The 20,360-nt window shown below is 38.4% G+C and overlaps 1 protein-coding gene across 15 annotated transcripts in view; it reads left to right on the forward strand.

Annotated features, from left to right (window-relative positions):
- L3MBTL3 (L3MBTL histone methyl-lysine binding protein 3) overlaps positions 1 to 20,360 on the forward strand; it is a 103,261-nt gene that overhangs the window by 12,156 nt on the left and 70,745 nt on the right. For 8 of the 15 annotated variants that reach the window (XM_069598362.1, XM_069598367.1, XM_069598368.1 and 5 more), the window contains exons 3-6: positions 10,118 to 10,234; positions 18,137 to 18,248; positions 18,625 to 18,699; positions 20,164 to 20,323. In XM_069598362.1, coding sequence (XP_069454463.1) covers positions 10,133 to 10,234; positions 18,137 to 18,248; positions 18,625 to 18,699; positions 20,164 to 20,323 — 449 coding nt within the window. In that variant the 5' untranslated portion in view covers positions 10,118 to 10,132. The remainder of the gene's footprint in view (positions 1 to 10,117; positions 10,235 to 18,136; positions 18,249 to 18,624; positions 18,700 to 20,163; positions 20,324 to 20,360) is intronic. The other 7 variants (XM_069598369.1, XM_069598376.1, XM_069598374.1 and 4 more) reach the window with 1 other exon arrangement.

Here is a 20,360-nt window from a genome sequence, read left to right on the forward strand (position 1 = left end):
CTAACTGACTGTGGGAAACTTGGATTCAGCGCTTCACAGATAGCTGCATTGCTGCTGATGTGTGCCATCCATCTCCCGAAGACCCAGAGGTTACATTTCTCCATCACCACAAAACTTGTGTCACAGGACACACAGAAATGGTCTCCTATAAGTTCTGAGGAGCAGACTTTGGGACAGTTTGCCCTAGCCTTTCATCTTAGTCTTGTTAACCTGCTTTAGCCTGGTCCCCAGTGTGCTGCCAGCCCAGTGTGATGGTGAAGAGAGCCCTGCCCTCGGGTCCAACTCCCTCCCTACGTGGCAAATCCTTGTCCATTACTTCAGAGGAATTGTTCCTTGAAGAAAGCTAGTCATTTCTAGAGCCATGTAAATATGAGGGATTATTGTTATTAACAACACAACGTCTACTTCTATGTTGTAATGCTGACATCTTCTAATGGAGCTTTGAACACAGGTGGCTTATCATAAGAGACACCACTGAAATAAAATGAAGGGAAAGGGGGGAAAAGAAATGCCAGTGACTAATTTTTTAAGGTCACTGAGCAATTCTCATGAACTCAAATAATTGTTAAACCAGGTAACTATAACAGACAGTTAAGATTTTATTGACTGCTTAACTTTGGAATAGACACTGTGTTGAACTGTTCCCTGACTCATCATCTCATTCAGTCCTCACCATGTGCAATAAAGAAAAGTTCTGTTATTATCTACATTTTATAGGTGAGGAACTTGAGGCTTCAAGGGGTTAGTTAGTCTGAAGTCACAGAACAGGGCATTGCCAAACCTTGGAAAGTGAATTGAAGAGGAGGGAAGGAAGGTCATGGCTCCTTTAGGAAAGGGCAGGGGATGGAGAGAGGAACTTGAGAGAGTGTGGCAAGTTTTGAGGATGATGCATGAAGTGTTTGATTTGCATCTGTGAAAGGATGACAAGGAGCAGGGTGGGTGGGAGACGGAGGCTCAGCAACTTTATACACCATTTTAATATGGGTTTAGCAGTGGGCAGAGGCCCTTTCGGTGATATTACTGAAGGTGATGCTTAAGACTTATTTTTTGAGAATGTCACAATATGCCAAAGACAGCTTTTGGTGAGTGATTGATGATTTCTACAAAGTGAACCAAAAGCCAGCTTCAGTTGATGGTATTCCTGTGGGCATCATAGCAACAGAGCACTGACTCCCCACTGTGGATGTTGACTTTTCTTATTATTGTCTCACTCTTCTGCAGAGCTGTCATTTTTGTTTCTTTCATGGTTATGATTTAAGGGTTAGCATTCCTGACTTACTCTTCACAAAAGATACATTGCCCTCTTGAACCAAAAACTGATGTGTTTAGTCCATTGACACCAGGCACTGAGATCTCACTCAGTCCCATCATCTCTCTGAGTGATAGAATTAAATCTGATTCTCAGATGCTGCTTCTGGGGTAATGCCTATCCCCATTTTACAACTACTCCCAGCTCTTGGCCTTGTTATCTCTGTAACTTACTTTTGAAAACTGTACCTGTTAATGGTAAAGCTATAAAATGGAATTCTAAAAAAACAACTTTATTTTCAAACATTAAAACTGTGTAACTGGCATTAGTGAACATTAGCTGTTCTTGTAAATACTCTACTGTTTTGAAAACAATGGTTTGAGCAGGACTGGCCAGGCTGCAGTTAGTACCCTTTCTTAGTAATCTTTAATACTGACGTTATCTGTAGATCCAGACTTTTGGTTTCTAGGCAAGGCCCACTGTCTCAGTTTGTGTTGAAGCTACCAGATTGGGTGGCTTATCTTCCAAGGGACTGTTATCTTCCCTTCATCTCAGCCCCAGGCAGCCTCTTCACCTTGAATGTGCTATCCAAGTGCACGCCTGGGGCGTCTCTACCCCCAACTCTGAGCGACCATTTTATCCTCTCCTGGCAGATGTGAGCAAAGGAATCATATAAAGAGAGGATTATGAAGGACTCTGTTTATCTCCAGCCAAAATAAGATACAGTAGATTTTTGACATTTATGATGGATATAGCCCATGACCATTGCCAGTCCACAACCTGAAAAAAAATCGTTGTAGCACATAATTCCTCCCTTCAGATTGCTAAAGTATAAGAGTAATGTAAATGATCTCTCTAGACCTTAACTACTTATCTTACTTGATGAGCAATTTTTGTACTGTCTAGAGCACTTATTGAAACAAATTCACACATCTTTTCTACTTATTTCCTTTTGGAGCGTTCGGTACTTTTGTTCACACAATGTGTCTGAGTCATCATTGCATTTGACATTTCAGCCTTTAATTTATCTGAAACGTCTGTTTTGTGGCTGGGACCTATCACTTTCATAAACATTTCCATGTTCTCCTTGGTCTGTTGTCAACAATAGAATCAACTAGCAGTTCATTTTGTTTGTTTCATTTCTTCACCAGAAGCAGAGTTGTTATCACTTTATTTACAGTGGTTGTAGCACTCAGACACAGCACTGTGACTCAGAGCACACCTGGACCTTGGCCGGGCCCCTCAGCTTATAGTGTGTGTGATTCAGAATCTTGTCTCTGCAAAACGGCAAAGTACTAAATGTGGGAGCTTCAGCCGTCACTCAGGAATGGCAGAAATCAACATAGTCTGTGAATGCCAGGGATCTACTGTTTGTTTGTGATACCTGAGTTGTGGAGAAGTGAACCCTCAGTCAACCCTTTCTCTTTCCATCCGTCTGTGGGGCTGATACGTTTGTGTATGTAGTTAAATACCTACTAGCTAAATTACACAAGAGCTTTGGGGACGTCCGTTTCCACTAATGCTTTCCAGGCTATGGCTTCAATTGTTGACACCAATAAGAAGCTAAATATTTTTGTAAGGAGAAGCACCTTTCATGACCTAGCGTATTTTAAATAAATATGAAATAGAATTTTAAAATATATTTTTATGTATTTTTTAATTAAAAAAATACACATTTAAATATTCAACAGGTGCTAAAGTGGCCACAGAGAGTAGGTTCCCATCCTTTAGCTGTCTTTCAGCCTACCATTGCCTCTTCCTGGAGGCAGGCAGTGTTAACCAGCTTTTAACAAATCCTTGTAAAGATAGTCTATGTATATATAAGCAATATTCATACTGATATATGCCCTGTTTGTTTTACACAAATTGTATCACACTGTTTTTATAACCTATGTACAATTAGTAGTATTGATTGTATCTTGGAGCTTTATCTGTATCAGAATGTAAAGAGTTTCCTCATGGTTTTCTATAGTGGTATTTTATACTATTGTATGGATGTACCACGGGAGAAGGCAATGGCACCCCACTCCAGTACTCTTGCCTGGAAAATCCCATGGGCAGAGGAGCCTGGTAGGCTGCAGTCCATGGGGTTGCTAAGAGTCGAACACGACTAAGCGACCTCACTTTCACTTTTCACTTTCATGTATTGGAGAAGGAAATGGCAACCTACTCCAGTGTTCTTGCCTGGAGAATCCCAGGGACGGGGGAGCCTGGTGTGCTGCCATCTGTGGGGTCGCACAGAGTCGGACACGACTGAAGCGACTTAGCAGCAGCACCAGCAGCACAGTTTTCCTTTACTGAAGGACAGTCGGGTTGTTTCCAGTTTTTTGACATTACAAGCAGTGCTATAGTCCATGAATCATCTTTTACATTTTTTATACACATGTGCAAGTATCTATGGGATAAATTTCTAGAGGTAGAAGGGCTGAATTGGAGGATATGTTCTTGAAAATTCATTTCCATAGAGTGGAGGTTGTTTCAGTCAATAATGCCACCATAGTGTATGAGAGTGCCCACATCTCCATATTCTTATAGGATTTTTTTTAATACAGTATATCAATTAATTTCATTACCACCTAATGTTTCTAGCTTCCTGGTGGTACATGGTAAGCCAGGGCTCCCAGGAATTTCTTTGCATGAGAGATTGGGGAAGTATATCCATTTGATAAATGATTCCAAGGGAGAGTCAAGTTGCACAGCTTTGGTTTAGAGGCAGGTGGTAGAGGAGGAGAGAAAGACGAGGTAATTTTAGAAAATTTTATTTATTTGTTTTAATTGGAGGGTAATTTCTTCGCAGTACTGTGGTGGCTTTTGCCATATGTCGACATGAATTGCCCATGGGTGCACATGTGTCCCTCTATCCTGAAACCCACTCCCACCTCCCTCCCCACCCTATCCCTCTGGGTTGTCCCAGAGCCCTGGCTTTGAGGCTTTGAGTGCCCTGCTTCATGCATCGAACTTGCACTAGTGGTCTGTTTTACATATGGTAATATTCATGTTTCATTGCTGTTCAGAGGAGGTAATTCTGTGTTAAATGTCATTTAGTCTGTCAGCCAGCCCTTTTGTAGATTGTTATGCAAGGAAATTATAATAAAAAGAGTAAAAACTAAAGTGAACTGTTTCACATAGGAGGGACTTTGAGAATATCATACATTTGCATTGGTGCCAGCAGTAATGGTCTCCACCTACAGTATTGATGAGACATCCACTGTAGGCATTGGAGGGAACACACTGGGTGTCAGTACCCTTGATTTTAGCCATTGTCAGGTATAGTATAGGTGGGTGGAAATCAGAAGCTGCATTGGTGCATTTCCTGGATATCTGATATCCAAAGCTGTCCTTTTCGATATCAGCAATGGCTGGACTGGTAAAGAACCCACCTGCTAATGTGGGAAATGCAGGAGACATGGGTTTGATCCCTGGGTTGGGAAGATCCCCTGGAGGAGGGCATGGCAACCCACTCCAGTATCCTTGCCTGGGAAATCCTATGGACAGAGGTGTCTGGCGGGCTACAGTCCATGGGATCTCAAAGAGTAGGACATGACTGAAGCAACTTAACATGCATGAACTGGAGAAAAATGGTAGATCTTGGCTAATAACACAGAGGACCCATCATGGTACACATTTAAGGTACTGCCTTAGGAAATCTCAGCAGACTTAACAAGAGATTTGGAGTGTGCTTTTCTGCACAACGAGAAATACTGCTTGTGACTTAAATGGTGAGTGACTTAACCTATCTGGTTTTTAGGCCTGTGGAGTACAGGTTACACATGAGATGATGGGATAGTGCCAGATGATAATTAAATAAAATACAAAGGATAGCATTTATAAGTACTAAAAAAGTTTGCTTAACTCTTAGAAGCATAATTTGTTGGTGTAAAAAGACTGTATGTTTGTATACAAGGTCACACACTTACAGAAGACAGAAAAAGAGGAAAAAGGTGTCATAAAAACAGCTTCTGTTAAAATAATATTGGCTTCTGGTTGTTCTACCTGATTAGGAGATGGTGGAAAAAATGCCTAATCTATACTAGCTGTTCATAATTTTTGTGATAATGAAAGTAGCCAGTGACTTCAAAATTAGATGAAGGAAAGGAAGGTAGTGAATATTTTTATGCTATAATATTTTATACAAAATATCCATAAACCTTAGAATGAGATAATGGATGAAAACAATTTTTATAAATGTTAGATATGTGCTTACAGGCAGAGTATAGTATGTAACATTACCAGTGTTTTATATACTAATTATTTCCTAAAATATATAATAAACATTTACTGTAGCCTTTGTGGAGAAGGAAATGGCAACCCACTCCAGTGTTCTTGCCTGGAGAATCCCAGGGGCGGGGGAGCCTGGTGGGCTGCTGTCTATGGGGTCGAACAGAGTTGGACACGACTGAAGTGACTTAGCAGCAGCAGCAGCAGCAGCAGCCTTTGTACAGTGATAGCTTTTAGATTTCTCTTATTTTTCTATTCCTCCTCCTAATCACAGACAGCATTTTGCTGCTGTAAATTTCAAACATTTACGGTTTTTAGGTAGGAAAAGTCCAGAAATCGATGTGTTGGATATGTGTCTCAGTGACATTTTGTTAATAAGCATATATTTGATGGTATTTTGTTAAAAGGATACATGTTATATCCTATATACATCAAAAGCTTGGAACCTAGTAAGCTGGTTTCTAGATTTTCTTGTTCCAGAAAGTAAAATAAGGGAAAATAGCCTTAGCCAGATTCTCAGAGGGGATAAGACTTTGAAACAGGAAAAGACAGTGGCTGAAGAAGAACACCAGGATTGGAATCAGGCTGATCTGGGTTCAGTCCTGACTGTGTCACCAAATATGGTACTGGGTGAGTTACTGAACTCTGCAACTCAGTTTCTCCAGCATCAACTAGAGGGATAATAGAACCCATCTTTCTGTGAGAAAGAAGGAAATGAAATAATGTTTGTAAATTATCTAATGCTTTGAATCCTTTTTTGGAAGAAGGTGAGATTGAATTAATAAATTTAAAATGTTTCTTTTTGAAAGATCACTCAAGTTTTTCCTCGTTTATCCACCAGGGGGAAAATTATACTATCACTCTATCAGGAAAAAGTTGCCACTCCTACATTATTTAATAGGGAAGTCAAGTTCGTTGCTTTTGTTTATTTAGTGAGGTAGGAGTCATAGAGAACATCAGTATGAATCTTAATTTATTTCTTATTTTTACTGCTTCTTAGATGGATTCTTCTCAGGCCTTTACAACTTGCATACATGAATGCTAAGTCTTTATAGCTCACATTATAACTCAGAGAAATATAGGTTTTTGTGTTTTTTTTTTCTTTCTGTTGAGTGTTTAAGATGTATAGAATGTAGTATAATAACTACTCTGGACCCTTCACTCCTCTTCGCAGGTTTCCAGGATGTTGCCAGTCTTGTTTCACCACTTTACCGCTTAATTAATTTGTAGCAACTTCCTCACCTTGTAGCATTTCATTTCACAGTTTTGATTTGTATCTCTAAAAATACATGGAAGGCCTCCTCTCTTTAAAGTATGTATCATCATCTCTCTAAAAAAAGCAACTGTATTTCCCTAATATCATCAAATAGTTGGTATTCATATTTCCCCTCCTATCTAATAATCTTTTTTTTAAATAATTTAAATCAGGGTTGAAACAAGATCTATGAAATGCAGAATATGATTGGTTAATATGTCTCAATCTATATTTCAAATTTCCTATTTCGTTTGCTTATTTATCATTCCTTAAAATTTTTTTTTTTTGTGTATGTGCAGAAAGCAACTTTCTAATCTTGTCTAGCAATGACTTTCAGACTTTTGGGTCTCAAGTCTCCTTTATGCTCTAAAAAATGAAAAAACCAAAGACCTATTGTTTTTAGGTTACACTTATCAATATTTACTGCATTAGAAATTAAAATATGTTGGTTATTTATTACTTATAACAATGGTAAATTGATTACCTAAGTGTACACAAGCACACTTTTTATGAAATATAATGATAATTTCCAAAATTTAAAAGAAAAGGTGAGAAAAGTGCACTGTATTAGATTTTTGCAAATCTCTGTTATGTCTGTTTAATAGAAGACAGCTGAATTCTCCCATCAGTTTCTGCATTCAGTCCGTTGCAATACATTGTTTTGATTGAAGCATGTGAAGAAGGTCTCGTTCACACTGGCATGGAGTTGGAAAAGGGAGGAATATTTTAAGTTTTTCATTTAATGATGGATATTCTTTAATATTATACCAAAACTTGACATGTGGTAGTTTCTTAAAGGTTAGTTGCAGTGTGTGATTTGAAATCTTATCAATGAGTTTTCTGTACTCTGTTACATTAAAATCACATTGGCCTGTCCTACATTCTGAATGGACCCTTTAACCATGCATAATTTTGTAACTTTAAGCATTGGTTGTTTGGAAAATACTGCCTAACTGAGTTATGACATATTTCATTATTAAGTATCCTTAAAGGTCATATTCATGAATATCACCATCCATCTCCTTGGAAAAGTCTGTAGCTATTGGGAAGCTGTCAGGCTCATCCTGGTACATATAGGTTTTCCAAAATGTCCAAGCTGTATCATTAGTAACATGCTGTCAGTGTTTTCCTTCACATGACAAACTCTTTTCATTTATTTTTGACAGTGTATTTTCCAGATATCCAAACTTGAATAAACATTTTAAAAGTAAAAGTGGGATTCCACAGGAAAAAAAACAAAAACAGCTTGTTCGGCTTGCCTGGAGACAGCCATGGTACTTTGGCATGCCTGAACTCTGTGTGCACACTCCTCTTTCATCAGACAGAATATTAAAAAGATATATATTCAAATATCAAGACTTAATACAGTGTATTATTTTACTTCATCAGAGATGGTCTTTAGTGAACCTGGCATTTGTTGACTGTGAGTGTGTGGTGGTGAAAAATGAAATGACTCCTACTGTAGCTGGGTGCTTCTGCTCCAGCAGGTTTATCCACTGTTGCTTTGGCCCATCAGCATAAATATCAGCATAAAATGTGCTGGTATTTTTATGAAAATAATTTTGACTTATTGGACCTGTTGAAATTCCCAGAACAACTCGTATCTTGCTTCTTAAATCTTTTTGGTGTGATTTCACATGTTCTTTTGCCTATGGTATTTCCTCTGAATAGACTTGATCACATCAGATTTGATGTAATTTTTTCCTGCTTCATAGATGGTGTTGGCTTGGTAGGTATTCTTAGAAGGCATTGATGGTCATGGTCTAGAGCCATTATTTTAAAAGTTGCAAATGGTTATGTTTCAGTTTTATCTTTCCTTCTTATTACCAAGAATTTTTTTCTAAAAGGAAGCTTCCTTTCACCAATGATTTGGTTTCCCTGAGATATAGTTCTTATTGATCTCATGTGATATAGTCAGGATAAATCCTTATTTCTTTTTCCCAATGATGAATTAGTGGTTCCCTTGTATTCTCAAAAGGAGATCAATGGGTGTTCTTGACTGGTTGGTTTTGAATATCGTGAACTCATAATAATTTAAACTTATTTGATATGTTTCAAGTCACTGCAGCTAATATCCTTACTTTGGCCAACAGAAGCCTTTTCAGATTGGTCTCTGAGTCCTTTTGGTATGAACTCTTCTGTCTTTGATAGCTTCCTTGTTTTTTAATTTGATGAGATGTTCCTGATTCATCTTGCATATTTCCTGCTGCCAGTTAGCTCGTTCTCTGGGAAGACCTGGGAGAAACGGCATTTAGAGACTGCAGTCTGAACACTGCTGCTGCTGCGAGGTCATCTCAGTCGTGTCCAGCTCTGTGCGACCCCATGGACTGCAGCCCACCAGGCTCCTCCGTCCATGGGATTTTCCGGGCAAGAATACTGGAGTGGGGTGCCATTGCCTTCTCCGGGCTGAACACTAGGCGATTAATTTTGACAGGTGGTTGTTTTCCAGAGTTTGTCTGGGCAAAGCTAGAAAATATGCATATTTCTAAAGCAAAGTGCATCATGGAATCATAATGATACTTCCATTCAGATTTAGGACCCATTGATCTTTGACCACTTGTCAGTGACACCAATGTAACTACTTACTTGTTTTATCCCATACCACACAGACAGCAGCCTCAGAGTAACAGTATCAATACTACCACAAGTGGGTATATGATGATGAAAAAGTTTGTTTTTGAATTTTTTTTTTAAATGAAAGAAAGTTAAAAGTATTATCACAGTGTAGCTACCCAAACTGGTTATCTTAACATAGCCCTATTATGTTTGCTCTACATTTTGAGACTGTTTTCCTATTTCTAAGAACATCAGTTTGGCACCTGTTTCAATTAAGTTAAATAAATAAGTTTATTGAATCAATCATACTGTGTATTTGTTGTGTTGATAGAACAGACTTAATTGACAAATTTAGTGTAGATGGCATTCAATAATAGACTGAATTTTCTTGTTCTTTTCATCTTTTAAAAAAAAATCTAAATGGCCTTTCTTTTCTTTTTCAACATGTTATATTGGGTACTCTCCTTTATGCACATCTACTCTCTTTTCAAAGTCTTAGAGGGGAAAGAAAAAACTTAGAGGGTGAAGAATTCTATCCATATGTGATCAAGACTTTTTGTTTTAAGTGAGTATGCTATGAAACAGTGAATTCCTTTTCTAACAATGGCAAAGGTTTACCATGGTACTTTTTGTTTAAACTAGAACTTATTTTCTCCCGTAATGTACTTTAGATTACACTCGAAAAAATGTTTCTGAAGCAGGTATTTCTAAATCTCTGGATGTGGGACATTGTGACCAAGAAAATTATGTAGTTAAGGGAAACTGAAGGAATGACCACTGAAATAAAAATTGATTTGCATATAGACTATGTGGTACTATGCCCTTTTTTCCTTTTCCAGGTTAAAAAACAAATCATGACTGAATCCGCCTCTAGCACAAGTGGTCAAGAATTTGATGTATTCAGTGTTATGGATTGGAAGGACGGAGTAGGTACATTACCAGGAAGTGACTTAAAGGTAAGTTGTCTGTATTGCATACAACTGTATATGTGTGTATATCTGTTTGTGTTTATTATGAAAATGAATTTGAGCACATATGTGACATAAGGATTAAAAGCATTAAGCATAGGTGTGTGTAGGTGTGGTCAGTTGCTTTAGTCGTGCCTGACTCTTTGCGACCCTATGGACTGTAGCCTGCTAGACTCTTCTGTCCCTGGGATTTTCCCAGCAAGATTACTGGAGTGCGTTGCCATGCCTTCCTCCAGGGGATTTTCCTAACCCAGGGATTGAATCTGCATCTCTGGTGTCTCCTGCATTGCAGGCGAATTCTTTACTGAAGCACAGTGGCTATAGTTTTGTATGATTCTTGTTCCTCTGCCTCTTAAGACAATACATGGCTGGTGGATTGACAGACGCCTTTGTCATTTGGGGTGGGGAACTAAGAAATCCTTCTGGAATCTGTACCCATTTTGTAGAAATTAATGTATAGTTTCAAGGAAGATCGTTTCAGGATTTCTATGGCTAATAAGTTTTAAGACTGGTAGACTTAGAAGGCCTAGCTTTGTATATGTTTTGTAGTGACGGGCTTTGTAACTGAAAAGCTACACTCCCTGTGTCCTAGTTTTTTTATGTAAAAACTGGATAAAGCTAAAATACCGAATAAACAGAACTGTTCACCTCCCTTAAATTATTTAGACTGTAAACTGTGAATATGGATTTTTGTATAATCACTTGTTCAGAAGCTGGTGCTTCCTGTAAATGAGACTGCTTTTGTAAAACTGAGAACTCTCTTCAGAGAGCAGTGCTTCAGTCCGCTTCTTTTCTAGGTGCTCACCCTGCCCCCTTTCCCCAGCAGCCCCCGCCCCCGCCTGAGCCACTCCAGGAGCACACCTCCTGCCCCATGGAACAGGGTTGTGCAAGCACCCTCCTGTCATTTCTAATTTGCTTTTGCTCTGATCCTATCTCTGGGACCTTGAACCTGTCTGTGGCCCTTTAGACTTCGTGTTTGTACTTGGTCACTTAGGTGTTTGAACTTCTGATCTCCCTGACTGTCTCTTGGCTTACCTCGCTAATGCTTGTCTTTCTTGCCTGTCTTGACTACAAATTCATGCACCCTAATACTGACTTCTTGGAATCTGCTCCCTTTTAGTGGCTACTTGACAAGTACCGGAGCCAAAACTTTTCTAGTTGATCCTCAGTGGTGAGATTTGGACAGTCTGCTTGTTGTTGGAAAAATACTTAGATTTTAGTTGGTTTTGGTTTAATTAGGTGCTGTGTGCCAACATATCTATCTGAGTTTAGCTTAACAAAAATATTGCAGTGAGGTTTAGTGAAATCTGGGAAGACAATCTGGTTTTTAGTGTTTTCTGTGACCTTGAACAAGTCAGTTAATCTCTTTGGGGCCAATTTCCTCTTTGGTAAAATAAGGAATTAAATGAATACCAAGGATTTTATCTGCTCTAACATTCTCCAAATGTTCATCTAGATTAGATATGATGGAAATAGAGTGCTGAAATTTTTGAGAAAGAACAATTGTTTGAGATTCTGATAGTGTCAACTGCATATTAGCTAAATGAGTTTTCTTTAAATTGAACTTCATAATCTTAATCTGTAAAATGGGGATATAGGATCTATGTCATAAGCTGGTTATAGGGATTAAAAAGAGTATGTGTAAAAAAAATTAACAAATTCTATCTTGTCTTGCTTTATGGTATATTATGTAAACTACCTTTTTTATTGTTTCAGAGTCTTATTTTTCTTGTACATTTTTATCCTTATCCTGAATGGCTTTTTTTTGTATGTGTGTCAGGTGGATGATGAAATCTATAATTTTTTTTCAGTTAGATTTTGATAATAGAGTGACGTCTCCATCCCTGAGAAATTCAGATTGCCTGAAGGTTTTTTAAGCAATGGATTTTAGGAATTAACCTATTACTTTTATAAAGGTAATCAGGTAATTAAGCCACTTAGTGGGTATTGTAAACTAGGTTATTTGATTTGACTTTTAGACTCATCTAATTACCTGGGTAATTGCCATGTACCCAGTTTACTTTATGTGCTGTTGACAGTTTGATATCCCACTTAAAATATAATTTAAAAAACATTTTCTACTTTAGAACTCCTTTTATCCAAAGAGAGTCAAAGACTCACCAGTTGATTATATTGCTTAGGACTCACTTGCTCTCCATATTAAAATTTGAGTGGCTTAGAAGATCTGATTGAGAAATTTATTTTTTCACAATTAAGTTATTGGAAAGAACTTTAAGTAAATCATGAAATTTACTCTCCTGAATCATACTTTGCCTATTTGACCCTAGAAGCTTCCCTTTTTTTTTTAATGGATGAAGGCATGTGGCTTTCCTAATGCGTAATCACTAAGACAACCAGCTGAAGTTAATTCAGGAAATACATAGAAGTCAGTTTCTTTTCATGGGAACAGGTTTTTATATGCTTCAGTTTATTGCTGTTTTGAAAGAACTTTTCTCTGTAAAAGCCTCATGATTGCTGGCCAATCGAGTTACATCACTCTTCTGCTTAAAATCCTTAGCAGTTTCCTGTCCCTTTCGTGATAAAGTTCAAACCCCTTAAGTTCACCACGAAAGGTTTTTGGTGGTTTGACCATTACTTTTCTCTCCAGCTGCATCTTGTTTCACATCTCCATGCCACCCTTTTCCTTTCCAGCCCAGTCAGCTCGTTCACACCTTGGTCTCTTTTTACTGGTCCCTGTTGCTGGAGTCCCCATTCCCCGATTCCCACTGGGCTAAACAACCCTTATAGGAAGCAGCGTGCAAAAGCTCCTTTTTCGGGTGCAGCAGCAGAAAGAATAGAGAACTTATTCTCTGGTGAGCTCTTTGTTTCTTGTGCGTAGTTGCTCAGTTGTGTCCGACTCTTTGCGACCCCACTGGCTGTGTAGCCTGCTAGGCTCCTCTGTCCATGGGATTTTCCAGGCAGGAGTACTGGAGTGGGTTGCCTTTTCCTTCTCCAGAGGATCTTCCCGGCCCAGAGAGTGAACCTTTGTCTCCTGTGTCTCCTGAATTGCAGGTGGATTCTTTACCCACTGAGCCATCAGGGATTGGCCCTACGCCTTTTATTTTAAGTCACTTATTTAACCCATTCGAGGCAGTTTCTGTCACTGATGTTAGTTTACAGATGAGGTAAACAGAGGCCTGGGGTGGTTAATGTCACTTGCTCAAGGTCAGACAGTTAGTTATTGGTAGAACTGGGTCTTAAAACCAGGCTTTTCTGATTTTAAAATGGATTCTCTTACACTGTTATTCTTCAGTCTAACAAGAGAAATGTTTTCATATCAAAAGAGATGAAAGGCAAATGTTAACAGCAGTTTAGAGGCAGTATTATGTTAGCTGGAGGGATCAGGAGGGTTTTGGAAACAGATGTCATGTGAGCTTTCAGGTGTCTGAAAAGAGGTAGGAGTCTGTGAGGACTTTTTGGGACGGGGATGGGAGAAGGGAGAGAGAGGGACATTCAGAAAGGGGGTCAGCATCAGCAAGTCCAGTATAGGGGAGACCAGGAAGGGTCTGCTGGTCCTCTTGGAGTCACTAACAAGACATTTTCACTTAAACAAGCTTTGGAAACTTTACTGTTGTCTAATTTGTTCTTTTAAAATGCATATCAGTGTTTGTAGATTAATATCTCAGGGCCAGCTGTAAGAGCAGGCAGGCAACTTAAGTGGTGAGGCTAGTGGAAAGATACACGGTAGGGCTTGCTGTCCCTAAGCAGTTCTCTACCTAAACTTCTTATACGATTTCCAGAATTGATCCACAGAGAATTATTCCTCTGTGTCATAAGGATTTAGCCTTCCAGCTTCCCTCAGTAAAATGTCGGTACACTCCCAACAGTGATATGCATCTTATCTCGAAAGAATAGTTGCCACTTAACTGGGAGCAAGATCCAGCAGCAGTGATGCAGAAACCCAACTGGAAAATTCACTGCACTCTTTGTGCAGGGTTTTGCCTTGTCTTGATTGGTGTTCAGAACAGTTTAGTTACTAAATATCTTTGCCCTTAAAACAGACTGGTAAGTAGAACTCACATTTATTTCAATGTCGTGAGTAATAAAAAGAGGAATCTCAGCAGTGTCTTTTAATGATCTGTTATTAAAGACAGGCACAAATAGGCTAAAGATCCTTTGTCTCTATAAACAAAAATAAAGAAGAGAATGAATTAAAGGTAGCTTAAGCCAAGAGAAACAAGTAAACCTTCTCAACCCCTTAAATATTTCTGGCATAATTGTTTTCTGATTGACCTCTATGTATCCACTAACAGAAAAAGTTAGTCTCAACTGATATGCTTGATTTGCTTTATAAAGCCCTTTTATAAAGTTTGTAATTTTTGCATTCTTGATTGTAGAATGGAGTCAGTTGCTATTTTTTTTATACTGCTTTTAAGGTGTCTAGTTTAAAAGAACCAATAACCTGAAAAAAAAAAAAAGTGATTTTTGTCAAGTTTCTATGGTTCCAGCACCATTCATAAAATGTTACCAATTTCAGACTTTGAGCATATCATAGGATACTTTAAAAACACTTTGAGGTTAATGTTTTATATAAGTTACAGGTGTACAATTTAGTGATTTGCAATTTTAAAAGGTTATAGTCTACTTATAATTATTAATATTGGTTATATTTCCCCATGTTGTACAATATATCCTTATAGCTTATATTGTACCTAATAGTTTATAACTCTTAGTGCCCTACCCCCCTGTTGTCTTGTCCCCTTTCCTTCTCCCCACTGGTAACCAATAGTTTGTTCTCTGTATCTGTAAGTATGTTTCTTTGTGTTATATTCACTAGTTTGTTGTTGTTTTTAGATTCCGTATATGAGTGATACCATATACCATATGTCTTGACTTGTATCACTTACCATAATGTCCTCCAAGTCTATCCATGTTGCTGCATATGGCAAAATCTCATTCTTTTTGCTGCAGTTTTCCAGTGTGTGTGTGTGTGTGTGTGTGTGTGTGTGTGACATTTTCTTTATCCGTTCGTCTGTTGATGGACACTGAGGTTGCATCCATATCTTGGCATTGTAAACAATGCTGCTATAATCATTGGGGTGCATCTGTGTTTTAAAATTAGTGTTTTGGTTTTTTTGATATATTCTTAGGAATGAAACCGTTGGCTTATATGATAGTTCTGCTTTTAGGTCTTTGAGAAACTTCCATAGTGTTCTCTGCAATGAGTACACCAAGTTACGGTCCCACCAAAGTATAGGAGGGTTTCCTTTTCTCCACATCCTCGCCAACATTTGTTATTTGTATCCAGTTTCATGACAGCCATTCTGACAGTTGTGAGGTGATGATACATACAATGACTGGTTTTGATTTGCATTTCCCTGATGATTAGCGATGTTGAACATCTTTTAATGTGTCTGTTGGCCATGCATATGTCTTTTTCGGGAAAATGTTCTGCTCATTTTTTAATTGGGCTGTTTTTTTTTTGGTGTTGAGTTGTATGAACTGTTTAGATACATGGATGTTAACCCCATTGGTCATATTATTTGCAGATATTTTCTCCCATTCAGTAGGTTATCTTTTCCTTTTGTTGATGATTACTTTTGCTGTGCAAAAGTGATGTGTACTGTGCAAAGCTTTTACATTTAAATAGGTGCCTCCCTTTGGGCTTTTATTTCTTCTGTGTTAGGAGATAGATCCCCCAAAAATATTCCTATAATTTATGTCAGACAGTGTTCTGCCTGTTTTCCTTTAGGAGTTCTGTTCCCGCCCCCCCCGACCCCCCCCCCCCCCCCCGTGTTATAGGATCCCTTTAAACTTAATGAACCCTATCCACAGATAAATCAATGTCTGCCCTTAACCATAATTTTGCATTTATTTCATATGATTTATCAACCCTGAAGTCCATCCATGGGTCCCCGGCTTACAGGAGTTAACTGTGTTCCTAAGTGCTTTGCATTTTTACTTTGTGCTTAGACGTAGGTCAGTTACTGGCAGTGACTATTAGGAGAAGGAAGAGATAACTGGAATTAAATGTTGTTCTGTGGGAACATTATCTTTTAACTGTAAAAGTGAGCCTAAAACTCCCAGGTGTCACGGGTCTGAATTTTGATTTGAAGATTCCATTCAGCTGCGCTCTCTTTCTCAGCGTTTGAAATGCCAGGGTGTAGTTTAGCAGCAGTCTGGAAATTTGAACCACAGAAGACTTTCTGTGCAATGTAAGTGTTTTGTACTGTTTCCCACATTTTGTATTAATATTTATCAGAAAGCTTAAATTAACATCAGCATGTAATAAAAGTAAACTTACTTACCTGGGCTAATGCCAGTTTTTTTAAAATTCCATTCAGAATTGATTTTCCACCGTCATTTTTAACGTCATTAATTAATAATCATGATGGCTTGACTTTTCTACTCTTGCCCAGTAGATGGTACTATCAGCTTTATTTTCAAATATTCTGGTTTCAGTGTTGATCATTTAAAACTTTATTTTTTCCCAACAAGTCCTTCCCAATTGACTTTTTACCACCTCTTAAACTAACATTTGTAGGCGAATCCACAGGTTTAGTATATGCATGCTACCTGGGAACTTGTATCTGAAATATAGAATAGGGAGAAAACATTTTCACTTTCCATAACTATGTCACTTATTCTATCTAGAAAGCTTTTAATAATTGTGGACCATGTGCAGAAAATTGTTTAAGGTGCTGTTTTCACCGGGTGGAAAGAATAATTAGTTGTAAATTTGGCTGAAGATTTTTCTGACTTGTAGCCTGAACCTAGTTTGATAAAATTAATCATTCTGTTGGCATGTTGACCAAATAGATTTTTAGGTTGGAAAATAGAAGGCCTCATTTTAAATACTGCATATTTGCATGTTCATATATATTTCTGGGAGGTATCTAAAAACTTTAAGCCAATGTTTTATGATTCTTTTGAATTTTGAGCTTTCTAGCTCTTTGTCCCCTGGTAAAATTAGTGGATCTCTTATGTCATTCTGTTTTATGGGAAAACAGAAGGAATACAGGATGACTTTGACTCTTATGAATGTGAGTCAACCTAGCTGTTTCAAAGAGGATGGGGCACCTGCACACAGGTAGTGGTTCAAAGCCTTCCACACATTATGCCCAGTATGATTCCACATAGGATGCCCATGAGATTGCAGAAGAATATTTGGTTTGAGGCTTGCCATGAGATGAGGTGAGAGGAAATTTTCAATATTTGGGGTCCAGAATACCCATGAAATCAAAATGCTCTTATACTTTTTAGAAGTAAACTTGGCTTGGGGCTAGTAGACTTGTTCAGATCTCTCAGATATTACCAGTTGTTTGGGAGGACTAGAAGTGAATGACTATAATGGAGAATTCTAAAGAGCAGTGAAAGAAAGGAAATACAGAGCCTGGGCGGAGGGAGGAGGGGGGTCCCATGACTCACGCTTCAGCCTTCCTTCTTCACATCTTGGAATACGGAGATTGGATGTAGAAGTCAGAATTTCTAAAATGGTAATTTTTCCTGCTCTTTGAACTAGGTAAACTTGGGTGAGACAAGTTGATTCCTGGGAAAACAGTAATTTTGCTTTTACTAGCTTTAATTATTAAATAAACTGTAATATGAAATGTGAAGAAAAAAAAAAAAAAAGCTTGAGCCAAAAAAACAGTATTTGAAATTGCGAGCCATAGAAGCGAGCTGGCAACTCCACGGGACAGTGCAAAGATGGTGGTTTGTGTCGTTCAGAAGTGCTTTGCCGCTTGTTCTGTACCCTCTTCCCAAAATTCCAGACTTGTTAAATGCAAAGGTTTTCATAGTGGTAGTGAGTTTATCTGGATATAATTGGGGCTTATCTGAATATAATTGTTGAAATTAACTCTTAAAATGTAGACTCTATGTGCCAGCCTTTAAATGGTGACAGTTCTGAACACTTTTATAAATTCTGCCTCTTTCTTCTGTTGCTGCTAGTTCCGTGTAAATGAGTTTGGAGCCCTGGAAGTTATTACAGATGAGAGCGAGATGGAAAATGTTAAAAAAGCAACAGCAACTACAACTTGGATGGTACCAACTGCTCAAGAAGGTAAGCGCGGGTCATCTGCATTGTCTTTTCTCTTGTTTTTTTTTGGAGAGTTTTTAATGCAAGACTATCTAAGGTTTTATAATAGGCTGGAACTTAGAAAATCCTGGGTGATCTTCATGTCACATATTCTTAGGTAAATTTCTATGATGAAACTGATATGGAACCAGCTTTAATATTTTTGAAATAACTGTAAAGTGTCTTCTTTCCTCAAGCCAGATCTGTCATAGCACAAGGTTAATTGAAAATTACCAAGTAAATTCATGTTGTAATAGCCTACCCAGGTGATTTAGCCAAAAGCCTGCCACTTTTTTCTCATCTGCTCCGATGGTTGTAACTAACACCTATATGCTGATGACTCCTAAATCTATATCTCCAGCCCCGACCTCTCCCCCGAGCTCCAGGCCCGTATTTCCACCTGCCTACTGGACATCTCCACCTGGATGTCCCACAGGTACCTCAAACTCCACATGTCTAAAATGCGATTCATTTTCTATTTCTTTCTCCCCTCCCCCAACCTGCTTTTTCTTCTGTAGCCCGTAATATCAGTTGATGGTAGCACCATCCATCCAGTGGACAAGCAAGAAATCTAGGAGTCATCCTGAATTTGGTCTCTCCCAGCCCATAGCCTGTTACTGAATCCTCTTGGTTTTTGTTTTCTAAATATGTCTCAGATCTGGCCTTTTCTACTTATTATCACTGCCGCTGTCTTAATTTAGGCCCTTATCACCTCTCACTTGAACCACTGCAGACATCTCTTAAAAAAAATCCCTCCGCTTCTGATCTCCCCCAATTTATCCAGCACACTGAAGTCAGAGGAACTGATGTAGATTGCTTATCTGACACTTCAGCAACTTCTTATTGTCTCTTTAGCAAAACATACAAAGATCTGGGTGACCCACACCCACCTGCTTGCTTTTGTCTCTTTGCTCTCTGTTCTGTTCTTTGTACCCTGTGTTCTGGCAGGGCCAGCAGCACTGAATTACATAGAATTCTCCCAGGACTATGTGGTTTCAGGCTTCCTTGCCTTTGCTCACACTGTTTCTTCTGGCCAAGATGCTGTTTCTCTCTTTGTCCAGTTGGTAAATTTCTCTTTGGCCTTCAAAACTCTATTGAGGCTTTCTATCAGAAAATCTTTTCTCGAACTACCCACTGTCCCCCACTGTACTGCCCCACCCCCCCACCCCCACCCCAGGCTGGATGAGTCACTTCTTCCTCTGCACTGCTTCTGGAACTTGTTCATGCTTCAATTATTGCATGTATCACATTTTATTATAAATATTGGTTTTCTTGCCTGTCTTCTCTTCTAGACTGTGAGCTCTCTTGGGCAAGGTCTGTACTGTCATTATCAGTATCTAGCATAAATGGGTGCCTAATAAGTGTTTGCTGAATGAATGATTAGCCTAATGATTCAGACGAAAGGAAATGTGGACTCCTAGACAATATGGATAATTATGATTCAGGAGATCTGCTACATTAAAAGGAAAATAGAAAGATGATTCAGTCCATTAACTAAAATTCATCAAAAACATTATGTAACATAGATAACTCTTTAAATTTTGTCAAAAAGATAACAGCTGAAAAGGATTCTATGGATGGACAATTTCATCTTCTGAATTTAGTGACTAATGAAATTTTCTTCATTTTACTTTGAACTCTGTAGAAAAAGCATTAGACAAGCTTTTACTTGTCTTTTCTACAGATGTTTTTGTTATGTAAGTGATTTGAGTGATCCCGGTTAAGCCCATCCACCTCTCCCTCCCAAAGGACTGGTCAGTGTTCATTCATTCATTCAACAAACATTATCCTTTTTATTGTGTTGCTAACAAAATTATTAGAAGAAAAAGTTTAAATGTATTTTGCCACGATTTCTGTCATGGTTTTAAGTTTTTTTTTTTTTCTTCTTTTCATCTTCTAGTCTTTTCTGAGAAGACTGGAATGCCTTTTAGGCTGAAGGACCCAGTGAAAGTAGAAGGGCTTCAATTCTGTGAGAATTGTTGTCAATATGGCAACGTAGATGAGTGTCTTTCTGGAGGAAACTACTGCAGCCAGAATTGTGCTCGACATATCAAAGACAAGTAGGTTTTTGCCCACTTTCCATTTACAAAATGAGTT

The sequence above is a fragment of the Ovis canadensis genome, chromosome 8, assembly GCF_042477335.2.
Source record: "Ovis canadensis isolate MfBH-ARS-UI-01 breed Bighorn chromosome 8, ARS-UI_OviCan_v2, whole genome shotgun sequence".
NCBI lineage: Eukaryota > Metazoa > Chordata > Mammalia > Artiodactyla > Bovidae > Ovis > Ovis canadensis.